Below are 19,264 nucleotides of genomic sequence, written 5' to 3' on the forward strand. Positions count from 1 at the left end.
ACTTCAGGCTCAACAAGATGTGGTATCAGCAGATCTGTGCATCTGAGCCCAATCACATGGAAAGAGTGGAGCTGGGGTTTGACTTCAACAGCAAAATGGATTCACAAATAAGTGGTATTAAACCCTCTTGCCCATCCACAGCTTGTCACCAGTCTGTCCCCAGGCACTTTTCTGCTCAGTTGAGCTCCAAGAGAAGAAATTATCTCAGCTGGGAGGGAAAAAGCACTTTAGTTGGTGAAGAGGGGCCTGAAGGAAGTAAGCAATAAGCACAACGAAGGTTCCATGCCCCTTGTGCATTCACACTTAGATTTTGGACATCACTTGCATGTATTTAAAATGCCTGCCTCATTTATTACATCATTAAAAATTGCAGCGCTTTGTCAATTTGTCAGGGAAGTAAGGGTCCAATGCGTCTCAAGTTTGGTGGCCATCAGGGAAAGAACAAAATTCTAGAGAGGCCTTCTAGCCATAAATCCTTATGGTCTTCTCGAATCCAGAGGAAGAAGTGTTTAACAGATTCCTGAGTGAAGATCTGAAAGATCATTCAAGCGGCAAGACTGGCAACTTGAACCAACATTTGTTACACCATTGCCATTTGTAAGTAAAACTGTATAACTGGGGGGGGGGGGCATCTCTTTTTATTTTGTCTTGATCCTTAAAGTACTAATTACACTGTCAACAATATAATTAGTGAGCCAAAAACAGAAGTTGAAACCCCCACCCACCCTAAAAAGAAAAAAAAATAGATTTACAATTTAGTTACAACAGCTTTCTTAGTAGGTGTGTATAAACCACAACATATTATGTATACTGGTCAGAATCCAACAAACATGTTGCATGAATGCAAAGCACTTTCATGCATGCACTGTCAGATTTCCCATTCTAGCTATATCCCCTCATATCTAGAGTGTTTGTAGTATTCAGCAGTGGTTTTAAGGGGGGGGGGGAGAGCAAGGAATTGCCATGAGAAAGGGGCCCCTTTAAAAACCCATGGTATGTACTGTGTTACATGACTAGCCATTTGGATCATTATCAGTAATGATACCATCACCATTATGCCCAGCCTCATCACTCAAGTAAGCATCTCATGATAGGAAAGCCTGTATAGAATTTCAATGTATAAGAAATTTCACTTTGGTGCCACCTTACTTAATATAACTGTGGAATTTGCTACCAGAAGACATAGTGATGGTCACCAACTTGAACATGGGATTAGACACATTCATGGAGGATAAAGGCTATCAATGACTACTAGTCATGACAACAATATATTACCTCCATTATTCAAGGCAATATGCCTCTCAATACCAGTTGCTGGAGGAACATGAGTGGAAAGCTGCTGCTGTTGCTGCACTCATGTTCTGCTTGTGGGCTTCCAACAGACATCAAAATATGGCAGCCAGGTTGGTCACCAGTACACCTAGGGGTGACCATATTATACCAATTTTAAAATCACTTGTCTGGCTGCCAGTTAGTTTCTGGGTGAAGTATAAAGTGTTGGTTATTACATTTAAAGCCTTAAAGGTAATAAGACGGAAGAGAGCTGCTTGCTTGCTTTCCCCACCATGTCTACATGGTTTGGGGCCAGGTTACCTATGGGATCGCCTTCTCCCGTACAATCTGCCCCCCACACTCATGTACTCTAGGAAGAATTTACTTCAGCCATCTAAAACTAGATTGACAACTGTTACCCAGAGGACCTTCTCTTCTGTCACTCCCAGACCGCTGGGATAGATTCGCCAACTCAACAGTCTTTCTGAATATAAAAAAGCTATAAAGACTGATCTCTTCCGGTCGGCCTACTCAATCAAATTTTAAGATGTCTGGCTGTTATTTTAATAATGTATTAGTTTTATATGTTTTAATCAGTTTTATGTATAATATTTTTATATTGTATGTTGTTCCCCGCCTTGATCCAGAGGGAGAGGCGGGTAATAAATAAATTATTATTATTATTATTATTATTATTATTATTATTATTATTATTAGTCTGCACAGATCTGATCCAGCATGGCTCTTCTTATGTTCTTATATCTGAGCCAAGTCAAACAGGTTTTAAGTATTCTGACTACTTAAAGGGGTGTGGCTCAGTAGCAGAACACTTGCTTTGCATACAGAAGGGCCTGGGTTCATTCATCTACAAATAGGGTTGGAAAAACTGCTGCCTGAAACCATAGAGAGCTGCTTCCAGTCAGTGTGGACAATACTGGGCTAGGTAGATCAAGGGTCTGGCTCAGTACAAGGCAGTTTCTTATGTTCCTATGAATAAAATACTTCTTTTGAATGAAATGCCTTCTTTTCGTTAGAGCAATACATGTAAAGAGAGAAGAGAGAAACGTTGATTTCAGTTTTAAGTTATAGCTTGTACTAGAGATGAGAGGGAAAAAGGATGCCCTGTCAAGTACATTTTACTGTGGAATGAATCCAAACAGAAATTTGACAAATTCAGAGCTGAATTGCTCTTTTGCAAGTGCAGCCAGGCGTTCTCCCCTTTTGTTAATCTTTCCAATGTAACAAAATATTCATTCTCAAAATTATGTGTGAGAGGAATGTTGGTTGGCAGCTTGCCTAGCATAATAGTTAATCCAGTCTTGCTCTCTTGCTGTTAGGATCTTACTTGAAAATCAGTTTTAAACACCACGAGAGCAGGACTAGATTAATGATTATGCTAGGCAAGCTGCGACGTTCTAACCAAAATAGGGCCATAAACATTTCCTAACTAGAAATTCTGTAGTCCAAGGAATGCGTCTTTACACTGTACATTAGGTGCCCTCCAGCTGTGTTGGACCACTACCCCCATTATCCCTAGCCAGCTGTTTGGTGATGATGGGAGTTGCAATCCAAAAAGTCTGAAAGACTGGTGCAGATCAGAACTATTCATATAATTGGACAGAGAAGTTGCAGCTCTGTTTTTTGTTTTGTTTTTCCTTCTGTGAGAAACGTAAGAATTTAGAATCATTTGCTTGGATGGTCTGAAAAGCAGTATCAAATAAAAACACAGAATTCCCTTCAATTGATCCTAAGAATGGGATCCCAATTAGATCTTCCTTTATATTTTCTATTTGTTTACACTTTCCCAGTCTCCTTCAGAATGTGCTGTTTTCATCTTTATTATATGGCAGAGACCAGTGGCTTGTCTGGGTGGGGTGGGGGAGAGAGAGATCACGCCCTGTCAGGCATTATGGGTTTTCTGGAATTAGCGTAGCAAGGAAGGAAGGATGCCAGCATCTTCTTTTTTTGCATAATTATGTGTTGCCAATCCTGAGTCTTTTGAATTTCCTTCAGAAGGTTGACAAATGAACAGGGTTAAGACCAATTATCAAAGCATCCTCTAGATCAGGGATGCAGAACCTCCAGCCCATGGGCCTAATCTGCACAGTCTCTTGGGGATCCTCCAGAGGGTGTGGATTAGGCTCCAAGCCCCACCCCTAGAGGAATGGGGAAAGTAGGAGGGGCCTGTGAAGAAGTGGCTGAGTCCCTGTTGCTTCTCTATCGGATAAGCAAAGGGGACTCTGCCAATTCTCCTTCACAAACTCCGCCTATTTCATGCAAGGAGGTCGGGAGTGCAAAGTGGCTGAGTCCCCTTTTCTCCTCTTTCAAAGAAACAAAAGGGATTCAGCCACTTCTCCTTTATGCATCCTGGCCGGGAAGCATGTGGGATGAATGAAGACAGAGTACAGCCAAGCTAGTCTCTATCGCTCGCTCCCAATCAAGGCTAGTCCAGTTAAGCTTTGCTGTGCACAGGGCTTCCTTAACCAGTGCAGTGGTCTCTGGCCCAAGAAAGAGGTGGAAGATCCACCTGACACTTGAGCATGGAAGCGTACATGTAGCCACACCCACTGATGGCAGGAGGTGCAGCAACATCCACCTGACATTATACAGCTAGCGGGGGGGGGGAGGGTAATTCAACCCCCTCACCCAAAAATAGTCCTGCACCCTTGCTCTAGATATTATCACATTAAATATGAACCAAGATGGCTGAAGTTGTAGAGAGTAGGCAATATAACAAAGAATAATGTAATGTATTATCTGAATCATTAAATATTTCCAAGTACAAATGGGGTAAGTATTTTCAACCAGCCAGCAGACTTTACGGAAGAAGGAAAGCATTGTGGCACACAACTAGCTAAAGAGGCATGGAAGTTGTGCACAGATATGAGCATAAGTAGTGGCATGCAATGTTTGTTCTACATAAAGTAGATCCATTTCAATGAATGGTACCTAAATTAGTAGCAAACTAATTTAAGCCCCATTCATTTCAATGGGTCTACTCTACATAGAATTAAGATTGGATATTACCCAAGGATCATAATCCTCCCCCTGCCCCATTGCATGTAGAATATTGAATGTGAATTTGGCTCTACACATGTCAATACAAACATGAACTATCTATAAAAATGAGGGACCAGAATGCAGAACAGAGCCTACTTTCCCAAGTATTTATGCATGTAGGCCCTGGTTCACATTCAGAATTCATTGTGTGACAGTAAAAGCCCATGGACTCATAATTCAGTCTGAACCCTGCCAAAATGTAAAACATATATGCGGAGCCCATGTGCGAAGAGGCCCAAAAATTAAATATTAAAGAAGAGCCATGTTGGATCAGACCAAGGGTCCATCTAGTCCAGCATTCTGTTAACACAATGGCCAACCATGACACGAGGCAATGGCACCCTCACATGCTTACTCGAAGAAATATTTCTCAAAGAAATAACTTGATAGAAACTGCTTCTCTCAACTGTTCAGAAAGCACACCCAACAACCAATATTGTTTTAATTGGAAAAACAAAGTTTCTAGACCTTTGCAAAAGGTTCTGTCCTTCTGGAATGAAGTCCAAAGTTGCCTCCTATTTTGGAAAATACAGCAATACCCTAGACTGAGTTTGTCAGATAAGATGATCGGTTAAAAAGTCAAGTATCCACAATTATTTTCCAAGAATCAACACTAAATTCAACATTTCGTGATCAGAAGACACTAAAATGACAAGTTTATGCATTGTTATAGATTTATACCTTGTTACCTCTCCTTTTGAAACTTATTATTGTTTGCAAATTCCTTTGAAATGTACACCCTGCAATTTATAAGCCACTTAAAGCATCAGAAGGACACATCTACTGTAACTGATCATCCCTCCAGGGTAAAATATAGATATTTCCAATTGTTAAACCTGCTTCCAACAGTAATGGCATTCATCAGTGATTTTCTTGTGAGCTTTTACAATGGCCTTGCTACTTGACTGCGACCAGCTGTAAAGCTCCTTTATTCTGTTATCACATCCGCATGAAGGAATGAATACCAAGGATTCAATAGTCCTGCTAAGGAAGCACAGTCACACAGTTGGAATAGCAATGAGTAGACTTGATTGAAGGCATCCTTTCACACTCCCTCACTTTTGCAGAATGAATGCATGAATGACAAAAAATAAAAATAAATACTTCTCAGGTGCAGATGCTGAGGCAGATATATTAAGCATATAAATAATATATCAAGTAGAGCATGTAACAGAGTTTAAAGAGAATGGTTCGGAGTCAATATAAATGATGTAGCATCATAATAGAGATAAAATTGATAGGGCTTATTTTTCAATTTACAGTAGAAAAATCCTAGGTGGGATACTTAGGCTACAATACTGTACATATTTACCTGGGAGTAAGTCCCAGGTAAAGTCAATGGGACTTACTTCAGAGTAGACATGCAAAGGATTGTGCTGCCATTCTACTGGCAATGAAATGTTTACAATGTTTACAAATGTCATGAAGGATTCATCCTTGTTACAATATAAAACATTTTATGATTTCTTTTTAGAGTGATTGGATGACCCAAAGAACTTTTTCAGGTTTCTACCTTGAAGCCAAGACAATTGAGATTAGTCACATGCAATACATATTTTACTAATCCCTATTTCCTTCCCATTTTTATAGCTAAAATATAACAATGATGGGCTGCAGGATTAAACTTTTTGTTGTTGTTGCTGGCTAGGACTAATTAGGAACATTTGGAACTGATGTGTGAAAAGCAATCTTTCATAGACCCACTCTATCTACAAGACAAGACAGAAATTTCTGTGGTCATCAAGAGGTATAACACATCCATACATCTGACCAAAGAACAAGTACCAATGGGCAAGCCTGACAGAAGACTTGGCAGCACTGGGCACACTACCAAGGAATCCACTTGTCAGACAGAGAGACTTTTGTGTATGCTTCTATATCCTTGGGGTTAGGTTACTGTAACTACATGTTAATAAACTGAAGAAAGCTGAAAGAAATTACAAAATCAGTGTCTGATGGGCTGGATGAGGACAAACAATTTGAAGCTTAATCCAGGCAAGACAGAGGTGCTTCTGGTCAGCTGAAAGGCAGATCAAGGAACAGGGATGCAACCTGTGTTGGATGGGGTTATGAACATTCATACACACAGAGCTCCTTCCTTGCTGCTGCTCAACTATTTCCTGAGAAGCTGGGGCAGGGTGTAGAAGGAGCCTGATGGTTATACAGGGCTGGCAACGAAGAACACCCTGTCCCTGCTTCGCTAGCCCCATCCGTTTCTGTACTGGCTAACTGGGCTGGCAAAGCAGAGTCAAAATACTCTGCTTCACCAGCTCAGATATAGCTGACTGGTGTGGTGAAGCAGTCAGTCACAACTAGGCTGACAAATGTTACCCAGAGGACCTTTTCTTCTGCTGTCCCCCAGACTGTGGAATGGCCTGCCGGAGGAAATTCATCAGCTTAATACTCTCTCTGAGTTTAAGACAGACATAAAGACTAGTCTCTTCTTGCAGGCCTACCCAGATTAATTTTAAACCTAAGAATTTTAAGATGTTGTGATTGTTATTTTAATATTGTATTGGTTTTATATGCTCTTTTATCGAGTTTTATGTATTATATTGTATTTAATGTTATTCCCCGCCTCGATCCAGAGGGAGAGGCAAGAAATAAATATATCATCATCATCATCATCCCCACCACCACCACACTTTTCGCTGCTGCTCAAGGGGGTGGGAGGTCGTGGGAGGCAAAGGTTTAAACAATGGCAAAAAGGGTGCTGCTCCACTAGGCTTCTTATGGACTAGGTTTCCCTCGCCTTGCCAGTCGGGTAAGCCAAGGGAACTCTTTGGGAGCTGCTACTTCAAGGTGCTCCAGGCACTTTGAGGTGGTGGCTCCCAGAGCCACTATCCTTCACCCCTCACCTTTTGGGCTTTAGAGAGGGGGGCGTGCTTAGGCCAGGCCTTCAATAAGCTGGTTGGGGAAGCTTGACAGGCCAGATCTGGCCTATCAGCCAAAGGTTTCCCACCACTGATGGACGACTTTAGTAAGAATGTGTGCCTACAACTATAGAAGTCTCTCCACCTGTGAGCTCAAAAAGCTAGAATTCAAATATTTCCCAGAAATCATGAAAATTACTTTGTTTGATGTTTTGCAATCAGGGATAGAGTACTATAGTGAGAGAGTTGTCACAAATTCTTACTGGTTGCAGCAAATCACCTCTGAAGACCTCATTGACAGAAAATCAACATTAAAAGTCACATGTTTATATTACTGCTCGTGAGTCATTAAACAGGTTTTGCTCTTATCTTTTCCAAAAGCTTCCTATCTACCCGTTAAATCCTTTTGAATATCATTCTTCTGAAATCCATTTCCTTTTGCATTGGAAAAAGCATACAAAAGGAAGGTTAACCAATTCTAATCCTTAATGGGTCTATTAGATGTGGGGAGAACTTCATAAGAGAATACTTCTCTAATGCGATTAAATTAACACAGATCAGTTTTGGCACCATTTGTTGCCATGGGAAAGACTGACAGCAGCATCCACGGTCAAAATAAAATTAGAAGTGACACCATCATGCCTTTTCAGCTTCACTTCTGAAATAAAGGTCACACAACTCCAAACAGACCCTACTGAACAGGGGTGCACTCAACAAGTGGCACAATTCCCACTTGATTTAATGAAGTCAGGATGTCTCCAAAAATCGTAATTTTGTAAAGATATGCAGATTCCATTGGCTCTGGTGAGGGATCTGTTGCCTTTGGCCTTTCCTCAGCTGTCACAAGGCAGTAGCCATTCCATCAGAGCAGAGGGAGAGAAGGGAAGCTGGGTTCCATTGGACTCCTACGGTCCCTGAACTGTCTCCATACCAGGGGGTTGTTAGAAGAACTCTGTACCTTTAAGAACTAGTGTCTGAGTTTGGGTTTTTCTTCACCCCTTCTCCCTTTTGTATCATGTCTTTTAGATTGTAAGACTGAGGGCAGGGATTGCCTTGTTTTTAAATTTATTTTATCTGGAAACCATTCTGGAAGCCCTTCCAGCTCAAGAAAGGGGTAGAAATTAGAGGCATGCACTGAACACAAGACTTAACTTGGATTTGGTGCTTCAGAAAATGGCCCAATTCAGCTTGGCCCAATTCAGTGGCTGTCTACTTCAACCTAGGTACCAAACCAGAGACAAGATTTGGAAATCCAAGGTTTTGCTCCCATTGACTTTCATATCATTTAAAAAATATCTAGAACTTTTGGTTTACATGTCAGACATCAATGAAATCTGCAGTCATAATAATACCCCTTAGGAGATTACACCTGCCAAATTTCAGAAAAAATATGTGCAGTTGTTTTTGTGCTCCACATCTTTCTTTATATTTTGAATTATTTTATAGGGAAATGCTAACTTTTTTTAACTTGGCAGAATTGAATGAAATTTGCAGAGATAGTTGCCTCTTCTGAGGGGATCAAGACAGTCAACTTTCAGATTAATAGATGCAGAGATATTTTGAAGCATCCACAAAAAAGGATTCACTTATCCCCCTATGTTCCTTGTGGACTTTTTTTTGTGAAACTATTTTTTTTATTATTTTATTTATTTATTGTATTTTTATACCGCCCAATAGCTGAAGCTCCCCTAACAGACAGCACAGGGATATCTCCAGCCAAGAAATCTGAAGTTTCAGAAGGGTGTAGGGATTAAGGAGTTATGATGATTGAATACCAGTTTAAGGCCTTTTTCAAAGTGAAGCGTGATAACATAGGAAGAACGTCCATCTCATGGTTCCATCCTTGCCCACACCCAAAGTACAGTAATGAAGAGCCCATGGTAAAACATGCCCTATGATTAGATGGACCTACCAGTCACTCAGCTCCACTACCTGCCCACCCCTGGTCTAGGGTTTTTCTATGGAAAAAACACAAACCTAATCTTATAAAAACATTGAGATATTTATTAGCAAATCATAATGGGAACAAACATTTATGTTTAGGTCCCCTTCCCAAAATGCAAGTGGAGACAGGCACACAGAAGTGGCAAAGCTTTTCCTCATAATGAATTATTTCCACTCCCCTCATATCACCACCTTTGAATTTATGAAAATAAAAGAAAAAGCTCCACTGGGTTTGCCAATCTTTCTGTGCCCTTGTTTTTTCCCCTTATTAAGTTCAAATGGAAGTATATTTAAGCTTTTTATCTCCATGCTGTTACTGAACAAAACAGAAGTTTGAATGGGGAAATAGAGTAAAAAAGGGTTCCTCAGACAAATGGTATCTACTCTATACAGAACAGAAGAGTGGTTGATGTAAATGTGTTAAGGAGCTTACAAATGCCAAAAGATAATAGAGTACTCAATTTTCTAACTTTCTATTAATGTTATATCCATCAGTCATTTTCCTCTGTTAGTCATTAATTTTCTAACCAAAGCAAAAAGGCAAATGTCAATCCAAAATCTTTAAAGAATAGCATGTTTAAACTATGTTGCCACTGAACTGGTTTGAAAGCATTATTATGTGACCATTAATTTCTTTTTAATTTGATTGTTTCTTCTTTTAAGATGTAATTAAAAAAACTTAAAGGACTGTTCTCACTCCTCTGCCACTATGAAAGAGCAATATGTCCCCAGTCAACTGTAATAATCCACACGCATCTATTATTTGGGATATGTTGTAACCTAACTTTGGCAGCAGGTATCATGTAGTCCCCATCAAAAAGATGTTAATATTTTCTATATAACAAATTTAGCATATGGTAAGCAAAGAAATTATGTCCAGGAACTGCACAGCAGTAAAACCACCAACAGAGACATGCTAAGGGGTGAGGGGAGGACACCTGAAAGAGCGACTGAAAAATACAGAGTGAATTATTGGCACAATAATACTAGAGACAATTTTGAAGAGAAAGATGATAGGCCCTAAAAGGGAGTGGGGAGGAGAATCATTATTTGGGGACATGTTCACTAAATGGTACCTTAACTGCTGCTATCCTAAAGTTATTATTTAGTTCCTAGATTGTATCTTATAGACACACACACTTCCTTCCTTTTACTTACTTCCCCAGGGAGAAGAAAATCTGTAAACTGCTTGTACTATAGAAATGAAATCATAGCATTTCAGGAACTTTACTGAGTTGCCATGGCATTTTTTCCACACACAATGTGGAGTACCTGTAGACACTTCTCCATAGAGTCAGAAATGTTATTTACTATTTAGAAATGGAATTACCTCATTTCTCCTATCCCTTCATTCTGAAAAGAAACAGCAAGAGATTTCCAATGATTAAAGAAGTTGTGATTTTCAGTTCATGTTACCTTTCTCAAGGATTATTACACTTTAGGACTACAGGGGATGCTTTTGATGGTTTAACATAATATGGTTTTGTTTTTATTTTGTAAACAACAGTTAATTGTACGATGAATTGTAGCTGTGACATTTCTATGCCATCCTTCCCGCAAAAGAGTTCGCAGTGATGCACATGGCCCATCCATCACATTTTACCTTAACAACCCTGTGAAGAAGGTTAGGCTGAGACTAGCCCAAGGTGAGCGTCATGGCTGAGCACAGATATGAATGCCTGTCTCCATAGTCCTAGTCCAACTATATATCCATTATGACTCTCAATTATACCAATACTGTATATGTGTTTCTTCTTCCAATTGGACTTTATTTGGAAGGGGTCCCATAAAGTGCTAAAAATAAGTACAAATATATCTGCCTTAACATTGGATTGGATCCAGATTTATTCTTTGACCTACTAGCATTGTGGACTACACCTCAACATGACCAACAGCCCTACTTCTCTGCGAGGCAAAGCACATTATGTAGGCACTACCATATCTATATTCAACTCTTTTGGGTTTCCTATCATTCTATTTACCTGCAGAATAATCCAAATCAACAAGTCACCTCTATAATTCAACATCACATCCATAACAAAAAGGGATGGAACCCTGGCAGCCCAAGCCACAAATCTTGAAACTTTGTCAGTCACAAATTTGCCTTCAATCAAGTTGCAATTGGCCTTTTTCGAACAGTTGCACTCTGAAGAGCCTCTACTTCAGCTATTACACAGGAGCACTGAAAGTGGAAGCCTAAGTGTGTACTACATCCTTTTCATAATCTTATGAGGTAATATTTGAAGGGATAAAAGTCAGTGAGATCTGAGTTCTACCCACTACTTCCCATAGGCAATATGTCATATTCTCTCTGCACCATTTATGTGGAAAGAGAAACTGAGATTCACTTGATGTTTCTGCATAACATAGAGCTACAATTGTGTAAATATCCTATATATGCATAAGATCTTCTTGCAAATACAGGTGCTGTGAATCGAGCTTTGGCAGACAAGCCATTCATATGGATGAACCCATTCACACTATACATTTCCTGGGTACCTTCCAAGTTGTGGGAATGAGTCACAGAGTGCAAGTAAGATACATAAGTTAACTTTGACAATGAATCTGTATGCACACCATTGGACATGTTAGATTCTCCATCCTGTGCCAAGTGCTTCCATGCACGATTAAAAGCAATTTAATGTATAATCAAACTAATAGAAACTTGAAGAAAAGAAAAAGATCAAAGAAGCTATTCCAGTCTTCTCCAAGCTGAGGTCCAACTCCCATCAACCTTAACCATTTGCAATATTGGCTAAGGCTGACAACAGTTATAGTCCAAAACATCTAGAGGTCACCAGGTTGAGGAAGGCTGGGTTATTCTAGAGCAACAAAAGAGGCGAAACACACAAGTGTGCAAGATGTGATGGGGAGAGAAACAGCAGCACTAAGATATAGCTTAGATGTGATAGCAAATATGATGCACATTCAAGAGTGACCCTCAGACTATGAACTTCAGTCGGAGATTGGGCTGTTCTGCTGTTATAAATTATAGAAGGTGGGGAGTGAAGAGATGGGGTAGAGAGAGCTATGAGTACTTTAGCTCCTTTAAATTGAAGCTGTCATGAGCCATCTAGGGAGAAAATGTCAGACAGGCAAGACGGAATGAAATTTTGAACAATACAATCAAAATCACAAGAGTACTTGAGAAGGGCGAGGATAAACTATAAGCCCTAAACTTGCTACTCCATTGATGAAATGCAAACCCAAAATAAATAAGCTTTGCTGTCTTCCTGCTGTGCTAAGAGGTTTACGCCAAGTAAAATTGTAAGTTGCTGTAAAACAGACGTAGGCTATGGAATAAAAGGATGGGATTCTTCAGTGTTTAGGATCACAGCTTTAAAACAATAATGTAAAAAGATATTCCTGCTGTAATTGATTTTGAGCTTAGAGGCTTTTTATTCCAGGCTGAATTTTGTCAACGAAGTGAAATCCACATTCCAATATCCTGCCTTTAGTGTAGCCATTATCTGTTCCTAATTATCTTCAGTTTAATTACAGGCACAATAACTTGCAGGGCTTTCTTGTCCCAGCACAATCTTTTAAACCTACCTGAACCACAACCCACCAACTAGCTATTCAGGAGGTGCTCCGATGGAGATCCTCCCATGTTACAGAATAGATGTACCCAGCTGCTATGTATGGAGAAGTGGGCAAAGGGATATTGGTTTTGTCTTAGCATGTTCTTCTACCCATTCCTCCGAAACCCGCCCAAACAACTCGCTTGCCTGGATATAGCCCCAATGACTCACCAGCTAAGCCCCATGCCCGACTGCATAAAAGAGCTCAATATTCCACAGCTGAAAGGTCACTGGAATCCACCTGTAACTTAAACTGTATGTATAGTGGCGGGGGGCGGGGGGTGGGGGAGTTAAAAAGCTGTGTCTATGTAAGTGCCTATGCAGGAAGGTAAGGCTCAAGCAGTCCTGTGGCTTCTTGTTGAGTAACTGGTTCACTTGTGCTATCTGAAGCACAGAAAGGGGACCAGTCACAGTGAAGGAGGTGTTTTTTGGGGTTCACTGTGAGTGGAAAGTAGGGGAGGAAGAGAATAAAGAAGGGTAGTCAGGGTGGTTCAAACACTAGGGGTGGACTTAGCAGTGCCTTCTTGACTAAAGCTTTTGGTGGGTGGAAAGGTGAAAGAGCAGCTCCCTATATACAAGTGGTCAGGAGTCAGGACCTATGAAGTGGAAGGGAGGGGAAAGGAGGAAGTAGTAGGGCTGCCTGGCTGTTCAAACCCAGAAGACAAGAATCAAGTTGTTGCTCCCTTCAGTTGCTGGCTGCAGATCTCATGCATCTTGCTGAGTGGAATACGCTGAGGACTCTAGGATGACAAGGCAAGGGGAAGGATGGTGGAGGGAGGGAACGATTCCCTTTGGGAGCAACACCAAGTGAGTGACAGCAATGGTTCTGATCATTTTTGGAACTTTAGCAGAGGGGTGGTGTGTGTGTGCCTGCGTGTGTGTGTGTGTGTACACTTTCTCAAATGTCAAAGTTAAATGCAAAGAACAGAAATGGAAGGGCATCTCTATTTATAGTTTTGTTTTGGGGCTGTTTCGATTAATGAATGTGGTTATGAGGAGCATAGCCATGCATACTTGCGTATTTATATATAATTATACTCAGATTTATAAACTACATTTTCCATGTCATTAGCTGCTGAATGTTTTAACTGTCCATTTAAGATTGCAATTTTTATTCCAGTGCTCACCTTTAAACTACTTAGTACCTTTAAATCAGACTTAATAAAACAATCCACAGCTCCCTTAATTGGGAAATTGCATGTATCACGGTACTAAGCTAATCCACAGTTACTATGCCTGTAACAAATTATATGAAATCAAATCTGCACACATTCAAAGAATAAGCTAGCAGAGAATACCTGAGTCTATTTGTCTAATTGGGCAAAACTGTTGGATATTTAATAAATCAAACATGAAGTTGTAACAACCCAAGCTAGCAATTTGAGTACATCCCAATTTCCACATTTCAGCACTTTCTTCAGAGGTTTGGAAAGAATGTGGTGTTGATTATCTGTTTTCTACTTAGTGAACCATTTAACACTACTAGAAAAGGAAATGGAATAAGTTGAAACTCTGAGTTGTCTCTCACCCAACAATCCCCCAATTCTAGGTTCGGACAACTCAGTGCACACTATCCAGAGAACTTACTAAGAGGTGGTATAAAATGCTGTAAATAAATGGATATTTTTTAAAAAAAATTAGTTTGCCTTCTCCCAAATTAATCTACCCACGCACTCAGATCATTTTAGGAAGGTTCCCCCCCATTCACCCAATAAGTCCTGGGTGGCTACACTGGTGGAGCCTAGTTTATGGAACTCCCTACTGAGTGAAACCTGCTTGGTTTCCTTATTGGTGACTTTCTGATGGCAAGTTAGATACACTTATTCGAGAAGACATAAGCAATAATTAACTTTTCCCCATTTAACTCTGTTTTATTGTTGCCAGTTTTATTGTCTATGCATGTGTTTTATTGCTTTTACATTTTCTTTTATATGATTGTTTAGCTGCTTTGTGAGCCTGGTGGATAGAGGAGCTTGTGGGCGGGGGGGAATGTATTTTAAACAAAACAAAATGTCATTTGAACAAGATTTCTGTGAGTAGTTTTTTGAATGGCCAGCTCTTCTGTAACCACCCATGGAGGGGAGCTCAATTTTTAATATAACTCTTTCATTCATAATACATTTGTGGCAAATATATTCAGGCTTGCAACCAATGAAATATATTAATTTGCATGATGAAGTGACAGGTGACAGGAAATTAGCACACATATCTATTTTAAGAGAAGAGGTTTTATGTAGTATCATCAACATACATGGCACTTTAACATAAGCAAAAAGTACAGGCCCCAGCCTGAAATAAGTTAACAATCTAGTTTTTTATGGTAGGACCAGAGAAGGAAGAGGCCAGGGTAAACAAGGAACATGTGTGAATGTGTAAAATACATATATTGAGGATTCATTTGAGTTGGGTTTGAGAACTAAAGGTTAAGGTCAAAAGCTTACATTTCCAATGAGTCGCCCGCAATGGTCATTGGGGAATTATGTATACTCAGTAATTTTGAATGACAAATACTTATTCTAACAAAAGCAGATGACCATATGCTTGCCAACTTCGGTTGTATATACTGTATCAAGACTCCTGCGCATAAAAATATCAAGTACTCAGCAGTCCGGCTATTGGGCGGTATAAAAATGTAATAAATAAATAAATAAATTCAACAGAGATCAGCTAGCTTAGGCCTTAGCTAGACCTAAGGTTTATCCTGGGATCGTCCCGGGGTCATCCCTTTTCATGTAAATGACACACAAGGTATTCTGGGAGCAGGCAGGGACGACCCCGGGATAAACCTTAGGTCTAGCTAAGGCCTTAATTTCTTAAAATAACAATGCTTTAAACAACAATATGTGGTATAATGCAGGCTCAAAACAGTTGTTTACCTGGTATGTGTCCCAAAGCCTTATGGTGCACCGCAGGGGAACTTCTCTCATCAACAAGTTATTCATCCAGCGGAAAGCAAACTGAAGGTATTTCACTTCATGTTGTTCTAAGTGTCTATGCACTTGATCTAAAAAGAAAAGAAAGAAAAAACAGAAAGAGTTCAGTGGGTGGGGTTTATACAACTCTTATCAACAATCAGTTGACACATACACACACACCATTACATAATTTTGTTTTAATCAGCAAATAGGTTCCTAAGGCGGGACATACTAATAGCTCAAACTATTGGCAGATCCTGTGATGAATATTTAAAACAGAGTGACAATTAATAAATATCCTTAACCAGCAACTAGTTACAAATCATGCAGCGTTGCTATAGGAATGATATGGCCAATACAAACGTGTCTCTCTGGGGTAGTTATTTTTAACTACCATGTGCATTAATGCCGCTGTAATTTCTATATTCTACCAGCCTAAATTCTCACACTTGTTTAAGAACATAAAATCTCTAAATATTTGAATGTCTGATTATATGTTTTCATCTTTACAGTGTTATTTCAGTCACAGGAAGTTCTAAGTTCAGTCCCTCAATACCTTCTCTCCTAGTTTTTACCCCATGTGTTCCCTCATTTGTCCCTTTCCACTCCTAGTCCTCTCCTATGCTGCCCTCCATACAGCTTCCACACCTCCTCTTGAACCCCCCTTTTCCTTTAAATCGCTCTTTAAAAGGTTTTCTTGAAGCACCACAGCCTCACCCTTTTTGCACAACCCACTAAGCAGTTAGCAGTCGTTGCATTCCTACTGGCCAAGGCAATCTTTTGTCGTCTTTTGACCTGTCCTGCTAGTAAGAACTCTAGAAAAGAGCTCCGTGTGCTGTAACGCACTTAGCAGCTTGAAAGAATACACACATGCATGCAAATAAGAAATGCTGCAAAATTTACTAAAAAAAAAATGTCTTTCGGCATCTTAAAAGCTAACGAATTTACTATGACGTGAAAGTTCATGCCACAATACGTTGGTTAGTCTTTTAAGGTGCCACAAGGCTGTTCTTGCTGCAAGAAACTAACACACCTCCCCCTCTGGAAATCGTTACAAATATTACCAATATTACAAGGATCAGGAATGAAACAGCTTTGGTGTGTTGTGTATATAAGTGTGTCTCTAGGTGGAATTAGGGATAACATTTATGTGGCTTTGCAAATTTGCTTTTTAAAGGCAGAGGCGAGGGGGGGGAGTTTGGCTTCATCAGTACCTGCTAAAAGTGTAAAGATTTAGCTATGCCATAAGCTTGCCAATCAATTGAAAACACATTACCACCCCAAGATGTGAATTGCTTTCAAACAGAAGTGTGTGAAAGCTCCTTCCATGAGTGAACGACTTTATAAAATATATTCCCAATTGCTGCCCAACCACAGTTTGCCCATTGTGTCTCAATGCAGCAAGGTCTAGTTTCTCTACAGTCTGGGAACAAACTGTAGTTTCATACCCTGGTTTGAATAAACCAGAATAAGGGCAGGCAATGGCAAACTGTGGTTTGAATGACTGTATCATCTTCAACTAAGTTGGTACAGCTCACAAACTTTGTGCACTTTAGTCAGATCCCCCTAAAAATGCACAACTTTTACCTGATTTGAGGTTTGGTCATAAGTTACTACGTATGACCAAATTATACATTATCTGTTGTAATATTTATTGCTATTGCATGTAACAATACAATACAATACCTCATCTGGTACAATTTCATAGTTTTAAGGGAAGAAACCATCACACAACCATAGAGAGCATACATTGCATGCAGAAGGTCCTTTAGGCAGGATTTTTTTCCCCAGGATTTGAGGCTTTTGACAAGAAATTCTATTTCCTTACGTGTTTTATATTTTTCGACCGCCTAAATCCAAATCTGTCTGTATCTGAGGTATTTCAGCACAGAACGTAAATGAGACACATTAATGCTGACCCTAAAATCAAGGGTGGCAGCCAACACGGCTGACGCCAACTCCTTAATAGCATATACTTGCCCTTTCAAACCATACAGTTTGACCAATTTTGATGAAATTTTGAGATGAAAACTAATATTAAGCCTAACATTTATCCCAAAAGGTTTTAGAATGTTAAGTTGGGGGGAGGGGAATACAAATTGATGGACAACGGAAATTTATTTTGGGCAACAACACAAACTTTGCACAAATTGTTCAGAAACCAAAAGTTTTAGTCGTAGATTACTAAACAACACATAGGCCTCATGTGGATGACACATTAGGTAACCCTGTCCTCACAGTCCACTCCACGGATGACTATTTGCATGCCGCACATGGGTGATATGCAAACAGTCGTTCATTGAGTTGGCTATAAGGGCAGGGTTGCCTAATGCTCACCCACCCACCCCCGCCCTCCCCACCAAATGGCAGCGCTGGTTCCCCTTACCTGATCAGGACGGCGCCATTCGGTGGGGAGGGGCAGAAGGGGGAGAAGCTCCCTTGCCTCCTTCTTGCTGCAGCGGCACTAGTGGCATATGCCCCTCTGCAGCTGCTGTAGCCAGAACTGGGGGACAGATCCAGTCTCCCAGTTTTGGCTGAAGCGGCCGCAGAGGGGCACGTGCCATGGTGGTCACCCGCTACAGCCAGAGAGAGGCAGGGGAGCTCCCACTGGAAAAGGACGCAGCGCAAAGTCATCCAACGTCCTTGGGTCTTCCTCACCTCCTGGCTGCAGCAGGTGCTGTGGCACCAGCTGTAGCACATGCCCCTCCACGGCCACCGCAGCCAGAACCCTAGACAAAGCACCTCACAGCCTGTCATTCAAAGTTATTTCATAAGTGTAATGGCCTTGACTGGCATACCACTTTCATAGTCAAAGACAATGAAAACTCTCTTATGGACTTGTCTCTTATAACTTCCATTTCCAACTTCCTTGCTTTATCAATATAAACTGCCACCATATTATTGACATCATTATTTAATTGACAGGTGCCTTCCAAAAGAGGATCTTTTTGTAGCCATTAATCAACATTGTTGTTTTTCAAATCATACTTCAATACCACCAATAGCTTTCTTGTGGTGGTCACTGGTTTCATCCCCTCTTTGTACTATTCCCCACTGAAATATTAATTTCAGAACGAGATGTGACAGCACCCATAATGAATGCTACGTTTCTGTCATGCCACTGCCCCTTTTCAATTTCCCCTTGTTTTCAAACTTCATCAGTTCTTGTTCTTTAACTTGATTGGGTGAGACAATACCTATCAAATTGTCATATGACATGTGGTCCATTTTCAAATGATGTTTAGATGCCACAATATGCTTCTTCAATTTGTTCATGTTTTGAAAATAATTTGCATGACTCCATGTAGCTGCTGTGACCAGAGCTCAGAAAGGTAGCATTTGTGAAACTGCACTGAAATGTGGCTTCCAGAACCATCATTTGTTCAGCCCTTATGAAGTGAAAGATGGTTACCAAGTCCATATAGTAAGCTACAGTTCCACCTGGTTTCCTCTTCCCACCCCAACCCTTTTTCCATTTGTGTCACATCTATTAGATTTTAAGCCTGCAGTCAAGGACTGTCTTTGTTTTTTAATTTTTGTATAGTGCCTATATATTGCTTTATAAATGAATATATAGTAACAATGTAAAAATATTTATCAGGGTTGATTGGATTTAAAT

General features: G+C 40.2%; 1 protein-coding gene across 2 annotated transcripts in view; it reads right to left on the reverse strand.

Annotated features, from left to right (window-relative positions):
• The window catches only part of TBC1D22A (TBC1 domain family member 22A), a 147,108-nt gene that overhangs the window by 28,589 nt on the left and 99,255 nt on the right, over window positions 1–19,264 (reverse strand). For both annotated transcript variants that reach the window (XM_063134118.1, XM_063134116.1), the window contains one exon: window positions 15,607–15,734. In XM_063134118.1, coding sequence (XP_062990188.1) covers window positions 15,607–15,734 — 128 coding nt within the window. The remainder of the gene's footprint in view (window positions 1–15,606; window positions 15,735–19,264) is intronic.

Source organism: Elgaria multicarinata, chromosome 9, assembly GCF_023053635.1.
Source record: "Elgaria multicarinata webbii isolate HBS135686 ecotype San Diego chromosome 9, rElgMul1.1.pri, whole genome shotgun sequence".
Taxonomy (NCBI): domain Eukaryota; kingdom Metazoa; phylum Chordata; class Lepidosauria; order Squamata; family Anguidae; genus Elgaria; species Elgaria multicarinata.